The sequence below is a fragment of the Aulonocara stuartgranti genome (genome assembly GCF_965226115.1).
Source record: "Aulonocara stuartgranti genome assembly, chromosome: 12".
NCBI classification, from domain to species: domain Eukaryota; kingdom Metazoa; phylum Chordata; class Actinopteri; order Cichliformes; family Cichlidae; genus Aulonocara; species Aulonocara stuartgranti.
In genome coordinates, this window is record NC_138948.1 from 28,403,795 (window position 1) to 28,424,246 (window position 20,452).

Below are 20,452 nucleotides of genomic sequence, written 5' to 3' on the forward strand. Positions count from 1 at the left end.
TACAGAGGATTGATCATTTTGAAATCCGAAACAGATAATAGTCAGCCCATCGGCCGGCTAAGATGAGATGCAGGTTTCAGAGGTCACACTTCTGTCTTGCTCTGCACTTACAGATTTATTTTTATGTATTTATTTTTTATTTTTCAAACTCTTCAGTCTTCACCCTTAAGTGACAGCAGTGCTCCCTCTGGAGCCACAAAGGGCTTTCGAAAGTTTTTATTTCCACATAATGCAGTAGTGCTTTCAAAGACCTGTAACCAGACTTTGATGTGTAAAATCAGCGGCTATCTCCTCCAAGCTTACGGTACTTTCATCTGCCGTACAGAAATAGAAGAGTTAAATAAAACAAACTACAAACACCATGCGTCACTAGAGCCATAAAGACTGATGCTCATCACAGGGAGCGCTATATATTATGTTATTTTATCTCTACCGCAGTCAACAATCACATGTTTATCAGGTGAAGACAGTTTAATGAGAGTGCAGTTATCGCTGCTGTGTGCAGCTGCATGCATGGACAGCATTTGTAATATCCCGGGCTTTTAGGGGAGTGGCATGAGCAGCACCAGAGACACGGCATTAAAATAAAAACCAATCTTTGGGATCATTGCCGTGGAAAAGACAGTTTGAGACTTCTGAAAGTGGGGCAGAACAGTCCGTTTGTTTGACAGGAAGAAGAAAGACGCTGTAATGCGATTCCATGCAACAGCTATTCTATCACAGAGCTGGCCTCGTGCCTCTTTGCTTCACTTGTATCCTTTAGCAATTTTCACTTCTCATCGACGCAGATGAATCTCTGCTGGGCCTTCAACCCGATCATCGTAGTGCAGATTGTTCCTCTGTGGAAATATCACAGGAGGCCAACAGCTGGCTGTAGTTCATTTTTTGTCACTTCACTTTTTCAGCCACATCATTATTGAACAAGTCTGTTCAAGTTCAGAGGAGATTTCAGACTGTAGCACTTAAACAGATGGCAGTCCTCTAGGCCTTTTCTGCTGAAACAAAAGACTGACAGAGATAAACCTAAATGTAATATCTTTTTCCTGCAGTTTTCTTTTTGCAATCAGTTGTTTCCCTCTGCACAAGTTGGTTCTCCAGCCAAGAATGAGGCGTATTTAGAGCAGTGGAAATCTGTGTGTTTTTGTGTGTCTCCTTCGGTGTATCCTTCCTTAAAGATTTGATATTAGTGTGAAACTTAAGCGGATATTCACACAATGACCCAGCACATAAACTATCATGTGTGGCATACAGAGACCCGCATGCAATGGCACATAATCTTCCACAGCATTAAGAGTTAGACATACAGCCTATCCTGTAGAGTTATCACCATGGAAACTGGACAGAAGTGAAAAGCCTATACTACGGTGGATGGAGCAATGGCATGACAACATCCTAGGCCCTACTCTGTGACATACACAATATGGAAAAGCTTTATCTGCCAGCCTCTAAGAAATGCAAATCACTGGCCATCTTTCCACTTTAGCATCCTTTATTTTACTTCAACCTCAGCACTACAGAGTCTATGCAGATTAACCTGAGCTCTCAGAAGGGGTCAGTCAGGTATTTAAAAAGGGTGAGAGCGGTAAGAGTAATAAAAATTCATAAAAGATTCTTCAGAAATCCTGTTAAGCTCTATATATCAAAAGCTAATGATTATTACCTTGTTCAGACTTTGAGCTCTCATGGTTGAATGCTTCAAGAAAGTCAGCTTTCAAAGTATATGCTTAAATCGCCGCAGCAACATTTTCTTGGTAACCACTGACTAACAAAAAAATCCATGTCTTATCAAACCAGCTGTCTATTTTGTGCTACTGCACTGGCTGCCCAAAATCTAGGAGCTTCTTTTCCTCTGCCTTTCTGTACTTTCGAAAAAAAATATATACTAAAGCCACTACAGGGATTTAGATTGGCAATGGATGAAATGACTGTGGAGGCCCATTGTTTTGGTTACAGCCCTCAACTTGACTTTGCCACCTTTGGTAGTGTATGTGTGCAGCAAACATTTTGTCAAACATCCAAATAACAGTTTAGGCTCTAAGTGAAGCTAAAGCATTTTGACAGCGTGCCACCAGTAATATAGTGGAATGTGCATAATTTAGAAACCTATGAGTAATAACGCTATGTTTACAAGAGCCTCCGTCACAGAGGCCTAGACACAGGTAGGAGACAGCCAGGCAAGCATCTGTTGCTAGGGAAAAATGAGCATTCCCCACCTGGTTGCGACTAGTTAATGGAAGTTAGCTGTGCAATCAATTGCTAAAGCAGGCCTAAAGACTGGTCAGTGACATCTCTCCACCCATCCACCCCGCTAATACCAGTCGCTGGTGAAAAACGATTTCCACTTCTCGTTTGCGATGCACTTTTTCAAGTTTCAGTGTGGTTAGTTAGCAAGTTTTTGCAGAAAGGCCTTTGTCTTCCATGCAAAATTCAAGCATCCAGGGGAACTTGCTAGCGATCAAAGCAATCACAAGCAGGTGTTTGGTGCAGTACCCTTTTTGCTACTGATTGCACACACAGCCAGTAACCTCCGGGAGCCTGACTGGCGTTCTTCCGAGCTCCTTAGACCATGACCTGGATGCCTAAGAACCTACACAGACTGTTTTGAGAATACATATTTTTTTCTAGAGACTGGAGGTAGCAGCCATTGTGATTGAGGCCTTTTAAAGTGTGCCACCTGTAATATAGTAAAATGTGGATTATTTAGAAGACTAGCCTGTTGATGCTAGCTAACATAAATATACAATTTTATATAACATTTTAGCTAGCTAGAGGCATCTTGTTAAAATTTAGGACCTCGGTTTCATGTTGTGATAAGTTCGGCTGACAGTTTTTGCATGCAGTTAATGGGGTTTTCATAGCATTTCTTTCTTTTTTTGCTGTTTCCACTGACTCCTGGCCAGGAAATGTCATGTAATTGAATTTGGCAGCATGTTTCCTTGATTGACAGGTGTTCATGCCTCCTGCTTAGCCATGGTGGTTGCTAGCTGTATTCCTCACATATCCCACAATAATTTTCCAAATTCTGGCAATCTGAAAACCAGCCTGAAAAAGGATCCCTCTATCATATAGTGATTTCTGGCAAATATAAAATGTGCTTATGGTCATTTGTTTAAACAATCAGAATCTTCAAATGCAGAACTTCCAGCGTGCGGCTCATTTTCTAAATATAGTCCAGGAGAAAAATGTAACAGGAACAGTTTGCTCGAGACTAATTACTTGCCTTATGGTATTTGTCAGTATTTTCCATAATTAGCGGATAGCTTGTTAGCTCGTCTGCTTCATGCTGTTGTGTCTCCCTGACGATTCCAACATAAACTGGAAAGAACAGAGTACCATTGCAGAGGGAAAAAAGCCACCAGGAGGATTATAGAAGGGATGATTTTTTTGCTTTTAGTTAGTCTGATGTAGGCCCCAAACCAAGGCTGAGTTTAGGTCTATACCGATCCCTCTTTTAATCCTTAACCCCAACCCCTGTCTTCTCTGTATGCGTTTAACTCTAATCCCCAAATTAACCTCAAGCCCAAACCTTCACTTATCCTTTTTACAGAAGTTACGGCTGAGCTCTGTGGCTTGTTACTAAATGCAGTTGCTTAATTGGACTATCGGTATAAGATGTGAGCAAATTACCATATCTCTTATGTCCTGCAGTTCTTGCATATCAGCAGATTCCCATGGAGTTAAGATGTTTTAAATAAGTGGAAGGCAGGACTTAACTGTACACACTGTATCTGTGCAATCTTTCAATCAAACAAAATTTGGCCCAGCTTCTCTGCAGCAGCCATCCGCACAGTCAGTGAGCATTCAGTCTGAACCAAGGTGACTGTAATATTGCCATTGAATACACTAGTCTTTTATATGTTTCTTTAACTTACTAAATTATCTGTGCTTTGCAGCATTAGCTCTGCTTTTCACCCGGCCAAGGCAAGGCTGATAAACTATAGATCCATCAGACAATGAAATAGCTCGGCCGTGCAGCACTGAATCATCTTTCTTTAAGAATTACTGACTGTATGCATTTCCTGACAAACTTCTTTTTCTTTTGTTGATATGGAGCTTTTTCTAATTTTAGTTACCTCCCTTGCTTGTTTTGTTATTTCTCCAAGATATATCTTATATATGAAAATGGACTTTCTTTAGAAAACTGCCATCACGCTTTAAGCGGATATTTGCAAATGTTATTTTTTGATACAGAGTAACATTAGCAGTGTCCACCATGCACTCTTGATTGCACTAACTGATGGAAAAGCAGCTCCTATAAATCAGGGGTTCTGTTTTCACCCAGTCTGGACATGACCACAGAGTCCTGATGCTTTACTTTGTTAACCAGCTATGCTGCTACAGTAGGTGCTAAATTCCTCTGTCTGCACTTTGATGTCGGGAAGAACTTATAGAGATTTATGACAAAAACATATGAAAGTAGACCAAATCAATCAAATTTCCACCATCAAGACTAACTTCCCCATGCATCCATTCTCCAGAAAAAAAAGAAAAAATAATTATTGAAAGTAATCATAGATGTTTTATGTTCATTTTAACTGATGAGAAAGCCTATTGCATTTGCTTTAATTATCACTAGACTGCATTAAAAATTTAGAGACCTGTCTCGCTGAATTAAGTCCAAAGCAATTAAAAGAAATTTGTATATATACCCCAGCAAATCCAACGTGGTCTCTATTTTTTCAATTTAAATAATACCAGCTCTGACTTGTGGCAATTATACATACAAAAAAAAAAAAAAAAAAAACAGCAGTTGGAGTTTCTTGTTGCAAATGATATCCATTAGAGGGTCTGGCATGCTAACAAGAAGGTTTACTTTAGGCCTTTGTTCAAATGGCGAGAAAACCCTCTGCTGTGATTTTTCTTTCCCTCTCACAGCAGTGTATAGCCTTTAATACATGTTACAGGATAAAAGCAGAGTTTATCCTTACTGCATGTGTGATATCAGCTACATAAATTAAATACGAATCTTTAGCAATATCTTATTACACTATATGATGCATCACAGTTTCAAGTAAAGAGGTGTGACCTTAGAAGTGAAATGATTTTTTTTTTTATTATTATCATTTTAGAACTGGGTTTTTTTAATGGCTGTTTTGACAAGCAGCATCAGTACATACTGAATGTGTGTGCTTGAAAGAGTGTGCGTGTGTGTGTGTGTGTGTGTGTGTGTGTGTGTGTGTGTGTGTGTGTGTGTGTGTGTGTGTACTTAGGAAAGTGTGTGGGAGTGTAAAGAGAGAGAAAAACAGTCAACGGGGGAGAATGAACCAAACAGTGTAGCACACATCCCTGCTTAGTGCATGCCTCTCGATGAATATGGATTCATCTATGCATCTACATTTTCTTGGCTTCCATATTCAGGTTACTTATATCTACATATATCAGAAAAGACTACGAAGTGACTCATAAATTGTCCCTCCAGTAAATAACAGTAAATCTCAGCAGGCATTGCCAACATTGATGAGCAGAAAATGGGATGAGCAGCATTAGGAGGAGATAAATCCCCACATCTGAAGGATTATGGTTATTTTGACAAATGCAAAATGCTTTTCAAATAGAAATGTAATTACATGGTCAATATTAAAGTCAGCAGAAGATGATCTTTCTGGAATTCTAGCACACGCAGTATCAAATTGTAAAACTATTAGTTGCCTCTCAGATGGAGGTCAACGTCTGGTCTCCTTATTGCTACTAAACCCCTATATGGAGGATGCTAACCGCCTGCTATCTTGTTCAATATATGTTGCATGATTTATGAAATGAAACATTCTCCAAGGACAATTTAGCTTCTGTCTCTTGTATGCACATTTCTGACCTTCATAACAATGCATTTCCTCTGCTGTACCGTATGTCCCGCTTAATTAAGCTTACTGACTACTTGTTATCAGCTTCATGTCGGCAATGCTCATCCTGAAATTATTTTTCAGTTCATCAACAATCAGGGAAGAGGGGTCTTATGGCCATTAGGATGCCATTCAGCAGCCTTGGGTGTGCAGCCTAATAGACAGCAATGATAATAGAGGCTTGTCTGTGCTCTCTCACCGCAGCGTTGACCACTGAGTGAATTATCCAGCTGACAGAGAGCAGCAGCACAGCTCGGGCGGCGGATGTTGTTAATATGCCAATGAGAGCTCATGCCTCCCGTGCCAGTCTGAGGCATGCTGGCATGGTGCAGCTGCCTATCACGCAAATGGGAATTATTTAGCTGCAGCTTGACCTACATTCAGAGCAGTGCAAAAGGGGGACCACCTATGCGAATGTTTTCATTAGCATCACAAAGCTAATCGCTCAGGAATTAGAATTAATTGCTGTGTACTGTTCAGATCACTGGCCTCTTTAGCATCTGCTGCAAAGTGTTTTCGAGTGGGTCAGCGGAGCGCTCTACTGGAGAACTGTGACATTTGTAATGCAGCACCAAAATCACGAGAAAGTCTGAAGTTACACTGAAAGGTTATGATGCTAGGAGGCTGCTTAGAGTCAGGACAATGCTTTGAGAAATTGAAGCTCCTGGCTACAGCTAGCTTAGATGAGCATGAAGACTTGTATAAGGGGGAAGTCTTTAAAGCCCACTGTTATAGCTGGTTTCGTCCATACAAAAATCAAATGTTACACACTGTTTCCAGTCTTGGGATTAACTTTAATCAGAAATTTAGTAGACAAAATCCTCTGAATCTTCTTAAATAGGTTTTTTTTTTTGCATTTACTAGTTTGAATTTTTTTACTAGCTATTATTATTCTTATTATCATTATTATTATTTTTACTATCTTGTGGCACTTGTTTGCTTCACGCCTGTATTAAAAGCCCAGACATGTATGTTAATTTTGTTTTGTTCATTTTTCCTGTTTTCACTTCCTCGAGGCATTGTAAAACCTACACAGGTGTTTTCATTTTCTCATTTGAGCACATTGAGTTGACTTATAATGAAATGCGCTATATAGATAAAGTTTTCATTACCATTATCAATTTATTATATTTATTTTCATCATATCACGAAAGTAGTCAGAGGGCAAAAATAACCAAAGAAATTAATATTAGATAAATATATTTATTCTTCTCTGCAAGACACATATTCATTCCACGAGACAAAATAAGCAGTTACAGGCATTATTGGCCTCACTGTTTAAGCACATACAAGTACATAACAATAGACATGTAATGGCAACAATGTACGTGTAACGCAAGTTCAGTGTTCATTCTGAGAGCAATTACTACACAAAACTTATATAATTAGTAAGAAGACAATTCACAGACACATGCAAATGTACTGATAATGTTTGAGATCAGCTGCTATACATAATACATTTAATTTGTAAGGACTAGAGTGCCAAAAAAATTCTAAAAGCTTTTTAGATTTTGACAATTCTGGTACTCTAGATTAAACTGACCATGTAGGAGGAGTTGTGGAACAGACATACACACACTCTGATTATCATAGTAATATTATTATTATCATTGTATATTTTGCTGTCCAACATATAGTAGATTTGACCTTAAACACTATGGATTATAGCAAGGAACAGACAGTCTTCTATCTGAATTGAAGCAGGAAAGAAAAAAGGGCTTTTTTAAATCAACTACACTCAACAAAAATATAAACGCAACACCTTTGTTACTGCTCCCATTCCCCATGGGATGGACGTAGAGACCTAAAATTCATTCCAGATACACAATATAACCATCCCTCCCAAACAGTGGTCACAAATCTGTCCAAATGTGTGGTAGTGGGCACATCTGCTATATTGAGATAATCCATCCCACCTCACAGGTGTGCCACATCAGGATGCTGATCTGACATCATGAGTAGTGCACAGGTGTACCTCAGACTGCCCACAACAAAAGGCCACCCTGGAATGTGCAGTTTTTTGCGGTATTGGGGGTCTGGGGACCCAGAACCGGTCAGTATCTGGTGTGACCACCATTTGCCTCATGCAGTGCAACACATCGTCGCATGGAGTCTATCAGATTGTCAATTGTGGCCTGTGGAATGTTGGTCCACTCCACTTCAATGGCTGTGCGAGGTTGTTGGATATTCGTGGGAACTGGTACACGCTGTCGTATACGCCGGTCAAGCACATCCCGAACATGTTCAATGGGTGACATGTCCGGTGAGTATGCTGGCCATGCAAGAACTGGGACATTCTCAGCTGCCATCTGCCCTGAACAATGTGAACCATGATTCATCCGTGAAGCGCACACCTCTCCAACGTGCCAGACGCCATCGAATGTGAGCATTTGCCCACACAAGTCTGTTACGGCGACGAGCTGGAGTCAGGTCAAGACCCCGATGAGGACGACGGGCATGCAGTTGAGCGTCCCTGAGACGGTTTCTGACAGTTTGTGCAGAAATTGTTTGGTTGTGCAAACCAATTGTTCCAGCAGCTGTCTGGGTGGCTGGTCTCAGACGATCTTGGAGGTGAACCTGCTGGATGTGGAGGTCCTGGGCTGGTGTGGTTACACGAGGTCTGCGGTTGTGAGGCCGGTTGGATGTGCTGCCATATTCTCTGAAACGCCTGTGGAGACGGCTTATGGTTGAGAAATGAACATTCAATGCACGGGCGACAGATCTGGTTGACATTCCTGCTGTCAGCATGCCAATTGCACGCTCCCTCATTGCTTGTGGCATCTGTGGCATTTTGCTGTGAGACAAAACTGCACATTCCAGGGTGGCCTTTTGTTGTGGGCAGTCTGAGGTACACCTGTGCACTACTCATGATGTCAGATCAGCATCCTGATGTGGCACACCTGTGAGGTGGGATGGATTATCTCAATATAGCAGATGTGCCCACTACCACACATTTGGACAGATTTGTGACCACTGTTTGGGAGGGATGGTTATATTGTGTATCTGGAATGAATTTTAGGTCTCTACGTCCATCCCATGGGGAATGGGAGCAGTAACAAAGGTGTTGCGTTTATATTTTTGTTGAGTGTACATTCATAATACTGTATTTCCAAGAACCATATTCCTGATGTTTCTTTGAAAACTGTAGCTATTCCAAATATTGTGGCATCTGTGTAATCCACTCTACATTTCATTAGCCAGACAGTGCTAACTGTACAAAAGCACTAGATGTCACAGAGACAACTTAATACCACACACAGAGCAGTCTTGGGAGAAAACGGCCCAGGTAGTGAATAATTTTTCATATTGCTTGAGGTGAGGATTTTAGTACTCATGTTTTGCACACACAGACTGTGGAAAAACCACACAGTCATTTATTTTCCCCAACTTTCCGTTTAGGTAATTTCTCCGTGTTTTGTTACTTTGTCGTTTAGGTTTTTTGTCGTCTCCGTCTCATCCAACAATTTCATTTTCTCTCTTATCTGAAGTGTTAACCACTGCTCTTTTTTGTGTTATCAACACTCAATACCCAGTACACAACGCCACACAACTAAACAGAAAGAAAAGAAAAGAACCTAAGAAAAAAAGGCATTATTGTTTATTCTAATAGCTGTCACCACTTCAAGCCCAGAGCAATTCCCACAACAGTTGAGAAGATAATTTCTTAACACTTTAAACTCTAGAGGTTTTCAGTGATAAACAATGAATCATAGCTGAGAGGAAGATGTGGGGGGAAAAAATTGAAAATAAATATGGGATGTAATAACCTGAGGTATAAATGTACCTCCGTACAATATAAACAGCAAAAAGTACCTGAATTAAAGGTGTAGTTGAGGTAACGGCCTCTGCGGAGGACACTTGTCGTGTTCGCTTCTCCTGAAATTCACTTCGGGGTAAATAGGTCAAGCTGCAGTTTAAACAGTTAACATAAAGTGAAGACAAGATCAGGCTGATGCCAGATGTCCGCTCTATTACCTTGGCCAGTAGCCAGTGACTCACTGAATAACGGCGTACACTTGTCAGGAGGAAACAGAGCTATTCTTAGATGGCTATTGTAATCAAGAGATTTGAATTCATTTTATATTTTTCTGCTTTTGTAGCGCACAGCTAGATTGGAAGGGACTTTAGGACCCATTAAAGTTAGGAAAGGTGACGATCATTCCTCAGGCGAAATCCAGCTATATGCAGCTCTGTTGGCAAATATCCAAGCAGAGGTAGCCAATGACTCACCTCTCTAAGAGCTCCAACTGTAACAGCCAGCGTTTCCCCAATATTCCTGATTAAACCTGAATGCTAAGTCAGCTTAAATCGCCAAAAAGGGTTTTACTCTTTTCCTCTGTGTAAAGACATGAAACTGATCCTGTTTTAGATCAGCGCTTCGGCAATGCAGATATTAAAGATCGCCAGTGAAGAGCAGGGAGAGGGTTCTGTGCTCTGTGGAAATGGAGCTCGATGTTCCGCTGACCTCAGAAATGTTCTGTTTAAACACAAAACAGCATTTATCCCAATCTTAATGACCGCCAGCTGCAGCAGCTTCATCAGACCTATGAAGGGAGATGACATTAAGTTAAGTGACTTTGTTTTGACATTTTGTATTTTAGTTATTATTGGACGCTATTATCCACAGAAGCTGACAATGGGTGAAAGAAAAGCTGTTGTCTTTAACAAAAACAGCGGAAGAGAAAAAAAATCAGCTGGTTAATTTAAAGTGGCGTTAGACAACTTCCCCCGCACTGCTCCCCCACGCGCCACTGTCATAAAGTGACTGAAAACAGAGGCAGGTTTTTTTGTTTTTTCCTTTGATGTAGTAGAAGCTATATCAACTGAATATCAAGTCTTCTAGCTTCCTCTATTGAATGAATGGCTGTATGAGATTCACATTTTCAGGTTTTGCCACTTTCCCTCTCTGTCTTATTTGCCTTCCTTTTTTCGTTGCATGTTAAATTCAAATGTTACTGCAGTTGGTCTGATGCCTAACATTTTAGCAACATGGAGAAAGCTATTGTTAGCTACTGGGGAACAAAGCAGTACCTCTTCTGCTTAGGCAATTAAACCTTCTTGTTTCTGGGAGACTTTTTACCAAGCACCAATTCCTCAGTGAAAATTCTGTTTAGGCCTCAGTTACACCAGCCTAGAGCCTGGTTGACGTCCCCCTGGAACCATGATTGCCACAGTCACCCATAGTTTGCATGACTTTGTCTTGACTGCAAGCATTTGCTAATTAACCATGGAGCAGTAGTAAAACTTAAAAGTGCAACAAAAATCAAAAAAGGAAAATATTTTCTTCCAAAGTAAAACTCTTACTGCTGAAACCAACAGGCTTTTCAGTTTCACTATAGTTTTGTAAGCAGGTAAGTATTTGCAGACAGGCTTTTTTTCTTTTAGTGTTGCATGGTATAACTCTTTGGGACTACAGTAAGCAACTTAATGCAACCGCTTGCCAATCAGTTGGGGAATACATATTTCATCAGCTGATGAAGGTTTCACTGCACCACTGTGGCTTTAACAGCTGATTTCACAGTGCCTGCCAGTAGCCTCCAACAACCACTCACAGTCAGGGAAAACTAACATTTTCCTAGCAAATGGTGGTTTCTGAAGCAGTTGCCAAATGGTCTCCAGGCTTGTGTGACTGAAGCCTTCTGTAGCCTGTTAAAACCCAGATTGCATTAGGCTGTAGCCATTCACTCTGCAGTCAACATTTATTTCATAACGACAAGTTAAAGCCAAACTGCCCATTTAGACGCCAGTACATTGTACACAGATAGTGACCTTTGAGTTAGAGGACAGCTGTTTGCGTGGCTCACAGCATGGTTAGTCATTTCACCTGTTTTGTTCAGACTGAAATATCTCAGGAGCATTTCCTGATTTCTTTCTGGTTTTGAACAGTCTGTACGATACTGGAGAGTTTGTCATGATATGTGGTATAGACATTAATTTTCCCAAAATACAGATTGGAAAATCTTTGTTGACCGCTCTAAACTTTAATTGCACCATTAGGTCAGATTACCAGTTTGCCATTTCGTTGCTTTATGGCTAGATACATGTAATAGTACTCCAATAACCTCTGTGTTTACTGCCAAGTAATACATGTTAACTAACATGATAAACTAAACAGATAAACAGTGAGTTTTAATCCTGCAAAAGCCCAGAGAGGGTAATCAAATACATATATGCCGAGCAGGTGTGTAGCATTAGTGTAGCATTTTTTCATTTTAGCTCACAACCATGAGCACAAATGATTAGATATTTTTCACTTTGATCACTAACAATGGTTAGTGATAAGCTTTCAGTGTCACAGATTTTATTCAAAGTGGACATCCTGCATTGAATTTCTCTTGCTTCACCGCTGCCTGAGAGAATATATGCCTTAATGTTTTGCATTGTTTTAACACATGGCGCTTTATGGGCTCGTGCAGCCGCTTAGTCTTGTTGAAGAGTTCATATGAGAGGGTGCCAAAATATAGGGTAGAGTGAAAGATATTCAGTAAAAATCATTAGGGTGATTCATACTGTAAGTGCAAAATCCAAGCCTCCACTACTTGACGTGTCACATCTCACTACTTCACTCACTGTTTCAGTGAAAACTATTCTCAATGATGAGTGTTTAACAGTTACAAACGGTTCTGCTGAGCTTAACTGTGCAGTGTCTGTAGAACGCCCACTATAAGGATTCATAGATGAACTGTATAGCATGTTAATGTGTGGCTTTATTTCTACTTTTTACAAGACAAAAGCTGTAGCTATTCCTGATGGTCATTGAAAAAATACTGTGGAGGGTTTTAATAGAAAAAAATGGAGCCCGTGAAATGGAAATCATAGCCGGATTTCTTGGCATTTCATCCCACGAATAGAAACTTAGTGAGTGCTCTTTATATAAGCTATAGTAGGTGACAGTGTGAGTGAAGTGCTGGAAAAGGCTGCAAATGATTAAAGTGTTTGAGGAGGTGGCAATAAATAACAGGGGAAAGGTTCAAATGCAGCGTGGTTGTTTTGAAATTGTTGTGGGTTTGTTGTAATGTATGTGTTTATTGTAATATGCCTATGTGTTGGGTGGCATATAATTACCTATGTCTATGGTTTTCACTGAGGCATCTCCACACTTGCTGTACCACGCTGGACCCTCTGGTCAAACAGAAAAATGAATCTGACTTTGGCACCATTTGAATAATCAGTACATTTTATATCCAGCCCACAAAGATGCAACTTTAAAACTCTGTATAAAGATTGACTTGCAAACACATACCAAAAATTAGACTGTAGACAGTGAATAAATAATTCTATCTGTATGACAAAAGAGGAGTCTCTCTCAATGCTTAGGTTTGCATTTTTCTTTTAACTATTTGCATTTCCCATTGAATGTCACAAATCCTTCACAAGCCTCAAACTGTTTTAGAGGTCATAAGAAGATTTTGGGGTGGCTGTGGCATCTCGAAGGAGATAGAGCGGGCCCTCCGCTAATTGAAAGATCCCGAGGTCCTCAGTGTGTATGTCGAAGTGTCATTGGGCAAGATACTCAGCAGCCCTCAGAGTCTCATAGGTGTCTGTGAGAGAGCAGTGCATGAATGTGCGTGGAAATGGCTGAGTGTGGCTTGTAGTGTAAAGCACCACGTAGTGAGAAAGACTGAAGAAGCACTGTGTAAATGGTGCCCATTTACCATTTCTCTTTCAGGTCTTTTTGTGATATCTGAACTACTGATGCTGTTAACAATGATGAGACCTATATGATTATAGCACTATTCCTTTCTAAAGGTGTATTTATTTTGTAATTACAGATCTGTACAGGTCCCTGGTGGATAGGCGCAAAGGCCAAGAAAGCCTTTTATAGTCTCTGCAACTGCAGCTCAGTTTGTTTTATGGTACCTTTGGATTTCATGTGGAATTAACTGAAGTTAAACATAGGAGGCAAGAAAGTGTTGTAGAGGCAAAGGTTGTGGGTGCTCTGCCAATTACTTCTGCAAAGAAGGAAAGGGCTATTGGTTTGACCAGCTAACCAGGAAAAATTTATATCCACTTCACTGCTTACGTGTTTGACTTTTACTATTGTAATAATTGGAGAAACAAGTTCACGGTGTAGCCTTTCTCCTTTGGCAGTCTGTACCGAGAACTCACAGATCCGTTTCCCTGCATTTACCTCATTTTGCATTCAGAGCATTGTTGTTCATGAATTTTTTATCGAGTCCTCTATGTAGTGTGCAAAGTTCAGCTGTTGAATTAGACAATGGAGTGTTTTCAACTAATCTTCCCATTAGAGTGGAGAACAAACCGAGTCATATCATTTCCGAAAAGGAAAACATAACCTTTAGAAAGCCGTTATTTGAAATTTAAGGGTCTGAATGGTGACGGCACTATGAATCTTGACCCAACGAGATAAAGAGGAACCTATCTGAAAGCCATTTCTGCATCAAATCAGCTTTCAGCAAATCCTTTTGTGATCCAATAAAATAATCCAAGACAGCATATTTTACAATAGATGTACTGCCCACAACTAAGATTACAGCGAATTGGGATTTTTCTCACAAGGACTTTGAATATATTCTCCATTCTTTATCCTACACATGAGGAAAGATTACATTGTAATGATTGATAATGTGATTTTATTCCTGAGGATATTGTGAAAGTCAATGAAAAAAAAATGGTGTTATGTATGTTTACATGACTCTAGGTTTAGAGGAAGTATTAAAGCTGAAAAGTTGTTCTGCGCGTGTTCTTTCTGTTGTTATGTGAATGTTTCTGTAGACTGTACAATCACATACAGTGGGGGAAATAATTATTGATTATTATAAATACATACTGAATTATAATAGCACCAAACAGTTGTCACCTTCTTAAGAAACTTCTTGCTGATGGTGTTGTGCAGGTCTATAATCTATAATCCTTGACAGCTCTTTGGTTTTACCCATAATGGTGGAGCTGTTGGTGACGCTGTGTACAGCCATGCTGTATATAAATGATGTAAATATAATGAGTTGAGATCAAGAGTATCTGTAATTTATTGATTGATTGTAATTGAAGTGTCATATGAGCCAATCTGTCAGAGAGTTTTGGTTGGATTGTTGGGAATCAAATACTTATTTCACTCATTGACGCTTCCTGTTAAATCCAGAATTGAATTCAAAATTCTGCTCCTCACATACAAGGTCTTAAATAATCAGGCCCCATCTTATCTTAATGACCTTGTAGTACCATATCACCCTATTAGAGCACTTCGCTCTCGCTCTGCAGGCCTACTTGTTGTTCCTAGAGTATTTAAAAGTAGAATGGGAGGGAGAGCCTTCAGTTTTCAGGCCCCTCTTCTGTGGAACCAGCTTCCAGTTTGGATTTGGGAGACAGACACTATCTCTACTTTTAAGATTAGGCTTAAAACTTTCCTTTTTGCTAAAGCATATAGTTAGGGCTGGACCAGGTGACCCTGAATCCTCCCTTAGTTATGCTGCAATAGACGTAGGCTGCCGGGGATTCACATGATGCATTGAGTTTTTCCTTTCCAGTCACCTTTCTCACTCACTATGTATTAACAGACCTCTCTGCATTGAATCATATCTGTTATTAACCTCTGTCTCTCTTCCACAGCATGTCTTTTATCCTGTCTTCCTTCTCTCACCCCAACCGGTCGCAGCAGATGGCCGCCCCTCCCTGAGCCTGGTTCTGCCGGAGGTTTCTTCCTGTTAAAAGGGAGTTTTTCCTTCCCACTGTCACCAAAGTGCTTGCTCATAGGGGGTCATATGATTGTTGGGTTTTTCTCTGTATCTATGAAGCGCCTTGAGGAGACTTTTGTTGTGATTTGGCGCTATATAAATAAAATTGAATTGAATTAAAATAAAAGTACCATAAAAATTATTTCTTTTGATCGTTTTTACAATTACAAATTCAGCAGGGGATCAAATAATTATTCCTCCCCACTGTGTGTGTGTGTGTGTGTGTGTGTATATATATATATATATATATATATATATATATATATATATATATATATATATATATATATATATATATATGTATATATATATGAATATACATTAGGATATTAATATCAATATTGCACAGGCTGTGATGCAGCTTTATCTCGTTTAATTGACAGAATTCAGACCGCGGTAGCACGTAAAGCGAAGAGGGGTCTTTGAATCAGCAAAGTGCTTGTAATGTAATAAGCACTCTCTTCTAAATGGAGCCTTGACTCCATTTAAAAGAGGGCAGAAAATATGTGTGCACTCTTGCTTAAGGCTTTCATCTTGCATATAAATCACTCCTGAAAGTGGGTGTTTGAGCGCCACAGATTTCAGGTCTTGGGGCGCATGCTGTATTATCGGCCAAGGCTGCATTAATGACAGAGCTGTGCCATGGCACCATGAAGTAAATTAAGCCAATTCCAAATATTCTAAGGATTTTTTTCTAGCTGTTTTAAAAGCCTTACCCTTACGTGTGCTTCTTCTTTCCCTCTACTTTCTGTTTCTGTCTAGGTACCGCGGCAGCTGAGTGCTCTGACATTGTACAGGTGTGAGCAGTCTGTTCTGGATTACTGCCATACCCACCTGTCACTGCACCTCAATGTGGGCATGGAGCCCTCCACTCAGGCGCAGGGAGGTCCAGGGCCAGCATTGTACCAACCCAGCCTAATGGCTGCCCTCCCCTCAAAGCCTGTGCTGCCTTGCCCCCAGACCCACTCCCACCACCACTGAGCTGTGCACACCACGAGGCTCTGTCTCCAAACTACTGTACGTCAGCTGCACATAATCACAGAACTGCTCATACGAAATGAAAGGCTGTGTGGGAGGAAGCTGGGACTGGTAAAGAAGCAAAGGAGACAATTAATTTACTGCAGAGCATCCTGGAACCAGGGTAATGAAAATGAAAATATTTCTCAGTGGAAATAAAGGGGAGCAGCAGTTTTGATTAGTGAGCTTCTGACCTACCTGACCCTCAATGTCCTCAATTAGCAAAGGAGGCTGAACTTCAGCATGACTTTCTGCATTCTGCTTTGCCTCTTGGGGAGTATTAAAGATAATAATTTCATGATTTGTTAATCTTATTAAACATATTTCCTTGACTTCTCATAACGTGGACACCCCTCTGCTGTGCAGGTAAAGTAATCAAAATGCAAAACGTTGTAAACAGAGCAGGGGGAAACAGCATGATAAGCAACTGAGTAGCTGAACAAACGAAAGCTCGACCAAGCTGAAAGGGTTTCTACTGTTTTGTTTTGTTTTTTTCTTTTTTCTGATCATGCTGTCAGCCAGAGGTCTCTCTCAAACTCAAGTCCCTGTAGCTTTTTTCATTTCGAGAAATGAGCCTCTCCAATGAAATTACCCAAGACAAGAGAAACAAGTCCGAAAATAGCGGACAGTAATTGTTTTATAAAATGTACAGCCCACACATCTTGCTGGCAGTCAGTATAGTTTACATGGTGACTTTTGAATTGCTTAATGATTTGTGATGTTGATCACGTTCTTATTCATTTGAGAAATAAACAGAGGAAAAATAAACACCAAGTACAGAGCTTGGTGCACTGGGACGTTCAGATGTTTACTTTTCATCCTTCATTTAAATCACTTATGTGGCTAATGGTTTTTGGTTTTTATAATGTGTTATTCAGCCAATTATCTGATTGTACACTTGCATATCTACACGTGTGCTTTTTACAAAATGCTACAATATAATATATGGCAAATAAACTGTGCTAAATGACCGGAAACAGTGTCATTCATCAAGTTCAGCGGTATCAACCCAAACAACTGTCTACTGTACTTTGCCAGCTGTGTAGGTGGTTTAAACTGCAGAGCACAGTGCACAGCACAGGCAGGACTGTCTGATAATGATGTGTGTTTGGTTTTTGCCTTATTGATCAAGACCCTGATGGTAACTTCTCTTGCTTTTCTTCTTCTGTGACTGTGTGGTATCTGATGTGATACAGTAAGCTCGACTCGCTGAACTCATACACTTCTAGGCTATTTTACTTTCAGGGAAGGAAAACGTGTACAGATCACCCAATTAATATCCTGAATATTGTTCAACGCAGCAGTTCTATGTTCTTAACATAGACACAGTTTACGATGAAATTGGTAAAAGGTTATTGTGATATAAAAGTATACATTTGTTTTTCTGCTGGGAATTGACCGTTAGCTAAACCTGTCCAGTAAACAACAATTGTCAAATAATAGTTTATCTACAATAACTATGTGCAGCAGACCTGCTGAGCTTTGGTTTTCTGCACATTTTGAACTGCTAACCAGCGAAATCAACACTCACCATTTAAGGAGATTATTAAGTATATGATGTGAATGATAGCATGCCCAGCTTACGGCAATAAGCAGTTATGATACAGTTGTAATAGTAACACAGTTTTACCTTTGAGGCCAATGAAAATTAGTTAACTAAACTGTTTGGGGTTTAGCGTCCCACAACTAGGCAAGCTCACTACACAAGTCCCCAGAAGTTGGTCCTGAATACTGATTCAGCATATTGTAGAGTAATATTAGGAGCTCAGTCCTGCTACACGTCTGATTGATTTAATTAAATCTACGTAAATAGCTAGCTATACCAACAGGCAAAAGAAGTAAGACTAAAGAGTTAAATAAACACAGGAGGGGGCGCTTAATATAATATTATAACAGTATATGGACAAAGGTTTTGGGGAGACATGCTTCAATTTATTAATTCGGGTGTTTCCAGAATTTTATACAGGTGTATAAAATCAAGCGCCTAGCTATGCAAATCATAGCTAGGTGCAAATCATTTGTGAAACAATAGATTTTTTTTTTTAAATCCTCACTGATCTCAAGCATGGAGCTGTAATTGGATGCTGCCATTGCAAAAAGTCAGTGTCCAAATATTTCTGGCACAACTTCACCTGCTTCCAAGGTGCATTGAGAAGGACAAAGATCTGGTGGCGTGAAGACTCCAGCGACACTTGAAGCACTATGGAACAACTTTATTAGCTGACCAACGCGTTTCGGCTTGTGGCCTTCATCAGGGTCATTACAAAATACTAAACAGTTTGTGTTTAAATAAAGAAAGAAATCCAAGTGAACCAACCACACAGAAACAAGCTGACCAATCAGCATTTAAGAGGGTGGTACTAGCCAAGGCATTCTTATTACCGACACATAACATACTGACGATTTGTCACGTCCCTATGATACGCGGCGGATTGCGGATGAAATCCCATAGAATGAAGCTTCCAGCCGTGTATTCCAGCCCTAAACCTAACCTTAATCCTAACCATAACAATAATTGTGTTAAATGGTAAATATGGTAAATGACCTGTATTTGTATAGCGCTTTTATTAGTCCCGCCTAGAGACCCCAAAGCGCTTTACACATCCACCCATTCACACACACTGGAGACAAGCTGGTGGAGGCAAGCTACAGTAGCCACAGCTTCCCTGGGGCAGACTGACAGAAGCAGTCAGTCTTCTGCCATCGGCCCTTCTGGCTAATGGCGCGATATGTGTCTTGCCCAAGGACACAACGACCGAGACTGTCCGAGCCGGGGCCGAATACAAGGCGAACTCAGAACTCATGAGCCACGATCGCCCCGTGTTAGATAGAGTTTTCCAACGCGATTCATGATGAGAAAGTAAAATAAATGTACATGTGTAGATTGAGTCCAAACGATTCTCATGTTTCCTCCTGTTTCCTAACGCATAACATAGGAATATGTTGGGTGACCAAACGGGTAACATACCGATGATTTGTCACATAGCGTAATATGTTACACTTTGGGAACAAGAACGTGTTGTACTGGCTGACTGGTTGGCTCTGGTTCAACTTTCAAAAAATGATTTAAAAAAATTATTAACTCCATAATAAAAAATTTGAACTAGTTAACAGCAATTATCATTACAATAAAAGGTTTTTGGTTTCTTGGTTTTTCAGTGGGGATAGGTTAATTGAAAAATTTAAATTGCCCATAGGTGTAAATGCTGGAGTGAATGTGAGTGCGAATGGTTGTCTGTCCTTGTGTGTTAGCCTTGCGACAGACTGGCGACCTGTCCAGGGTGTACCACCGCCTCATGACAGCTGGGATAGGGTCCAGCCCCCCCCCGCGACCCTGGAAAGGATAAGCGGAAGCGAATGGATGGATGGATGGATGTTTTTTTTTAAAGGTCTTTGAAAATCTAATTAAGAACATAAAGCAAAATAGTGTAACTCGCAGAAACTCATTAATAGACCTGCATTCATACCTGTAGGAAATAAACTCTTTAAACAAAATATCCAGAATGCTTCATGGTGAGCTTTATTTTTTATTGGCATTGACGCCATGAAGCCCAGTCAAAGAGGTGATAAAATTAACTTCATCAGGAAAAAGAGAGATCTAGTTAGGACCTTTGAGAATGAACTACTTTTGGATATGTGGGGTGATTTTCAGTCCAGAGTCAGCCAGTACCACCCCCTTAAATGCTGGTTGGTCAGCTTGTTTATGTGTGATTGGTTCACTTGGATTTCTTTATTTATTTAAACACAAACTGTATTTTGTAATGACCCTGAAAAAGGCCACAAGCTGAAACACGTTGGTCAGCTAATAAAGTTGTTCCATAGTGCTTCAAGTTTCGCTGGAGCCACCAAAAAGTCACTTGTATGAAATTCTTTCCCTCCTACAGATTTCACAAGTGGTAT

The 20,452-nt window shown here is 40.2% G+C and overlaps 1 protein-coding gene across 5 annotated transcripts in view; it reads left to right on the plus strand.

The window, feature by feature from the left end:
• Positions 1–16,606, plus strand: part of LOC309719243 (leucine-rich repeat transmembrane neuronal protein 4) — a 57,924-nt gene extending 41,318 nt beyond the window's left edge. For 2 of the 5 annotated variants that reach the window (XR_014280172.1, XM_082555227.1), the window contains one exon: positions 15,411–15,775. Coding sequence is in view for 1 of the 5 variants with exons in the window: in XM_082555225.1 (XP_082411351.1) it covers positions 16,298–16,516 (219 nt within the window). In the remaining 4 variants the exon portion in view is untranslated. Of the gene's footprint in view, positions 1–15,410; positions 15,776–16,297 lie in introns of those variants that run through there. The other 3 variants (XR_014280171.1, XM_082555225.1, XM_082555228.1) reach the window with 3 other exon arrangements.
• Positions 16,607–20,452: the final 3,846 nt, after the last annotated feature.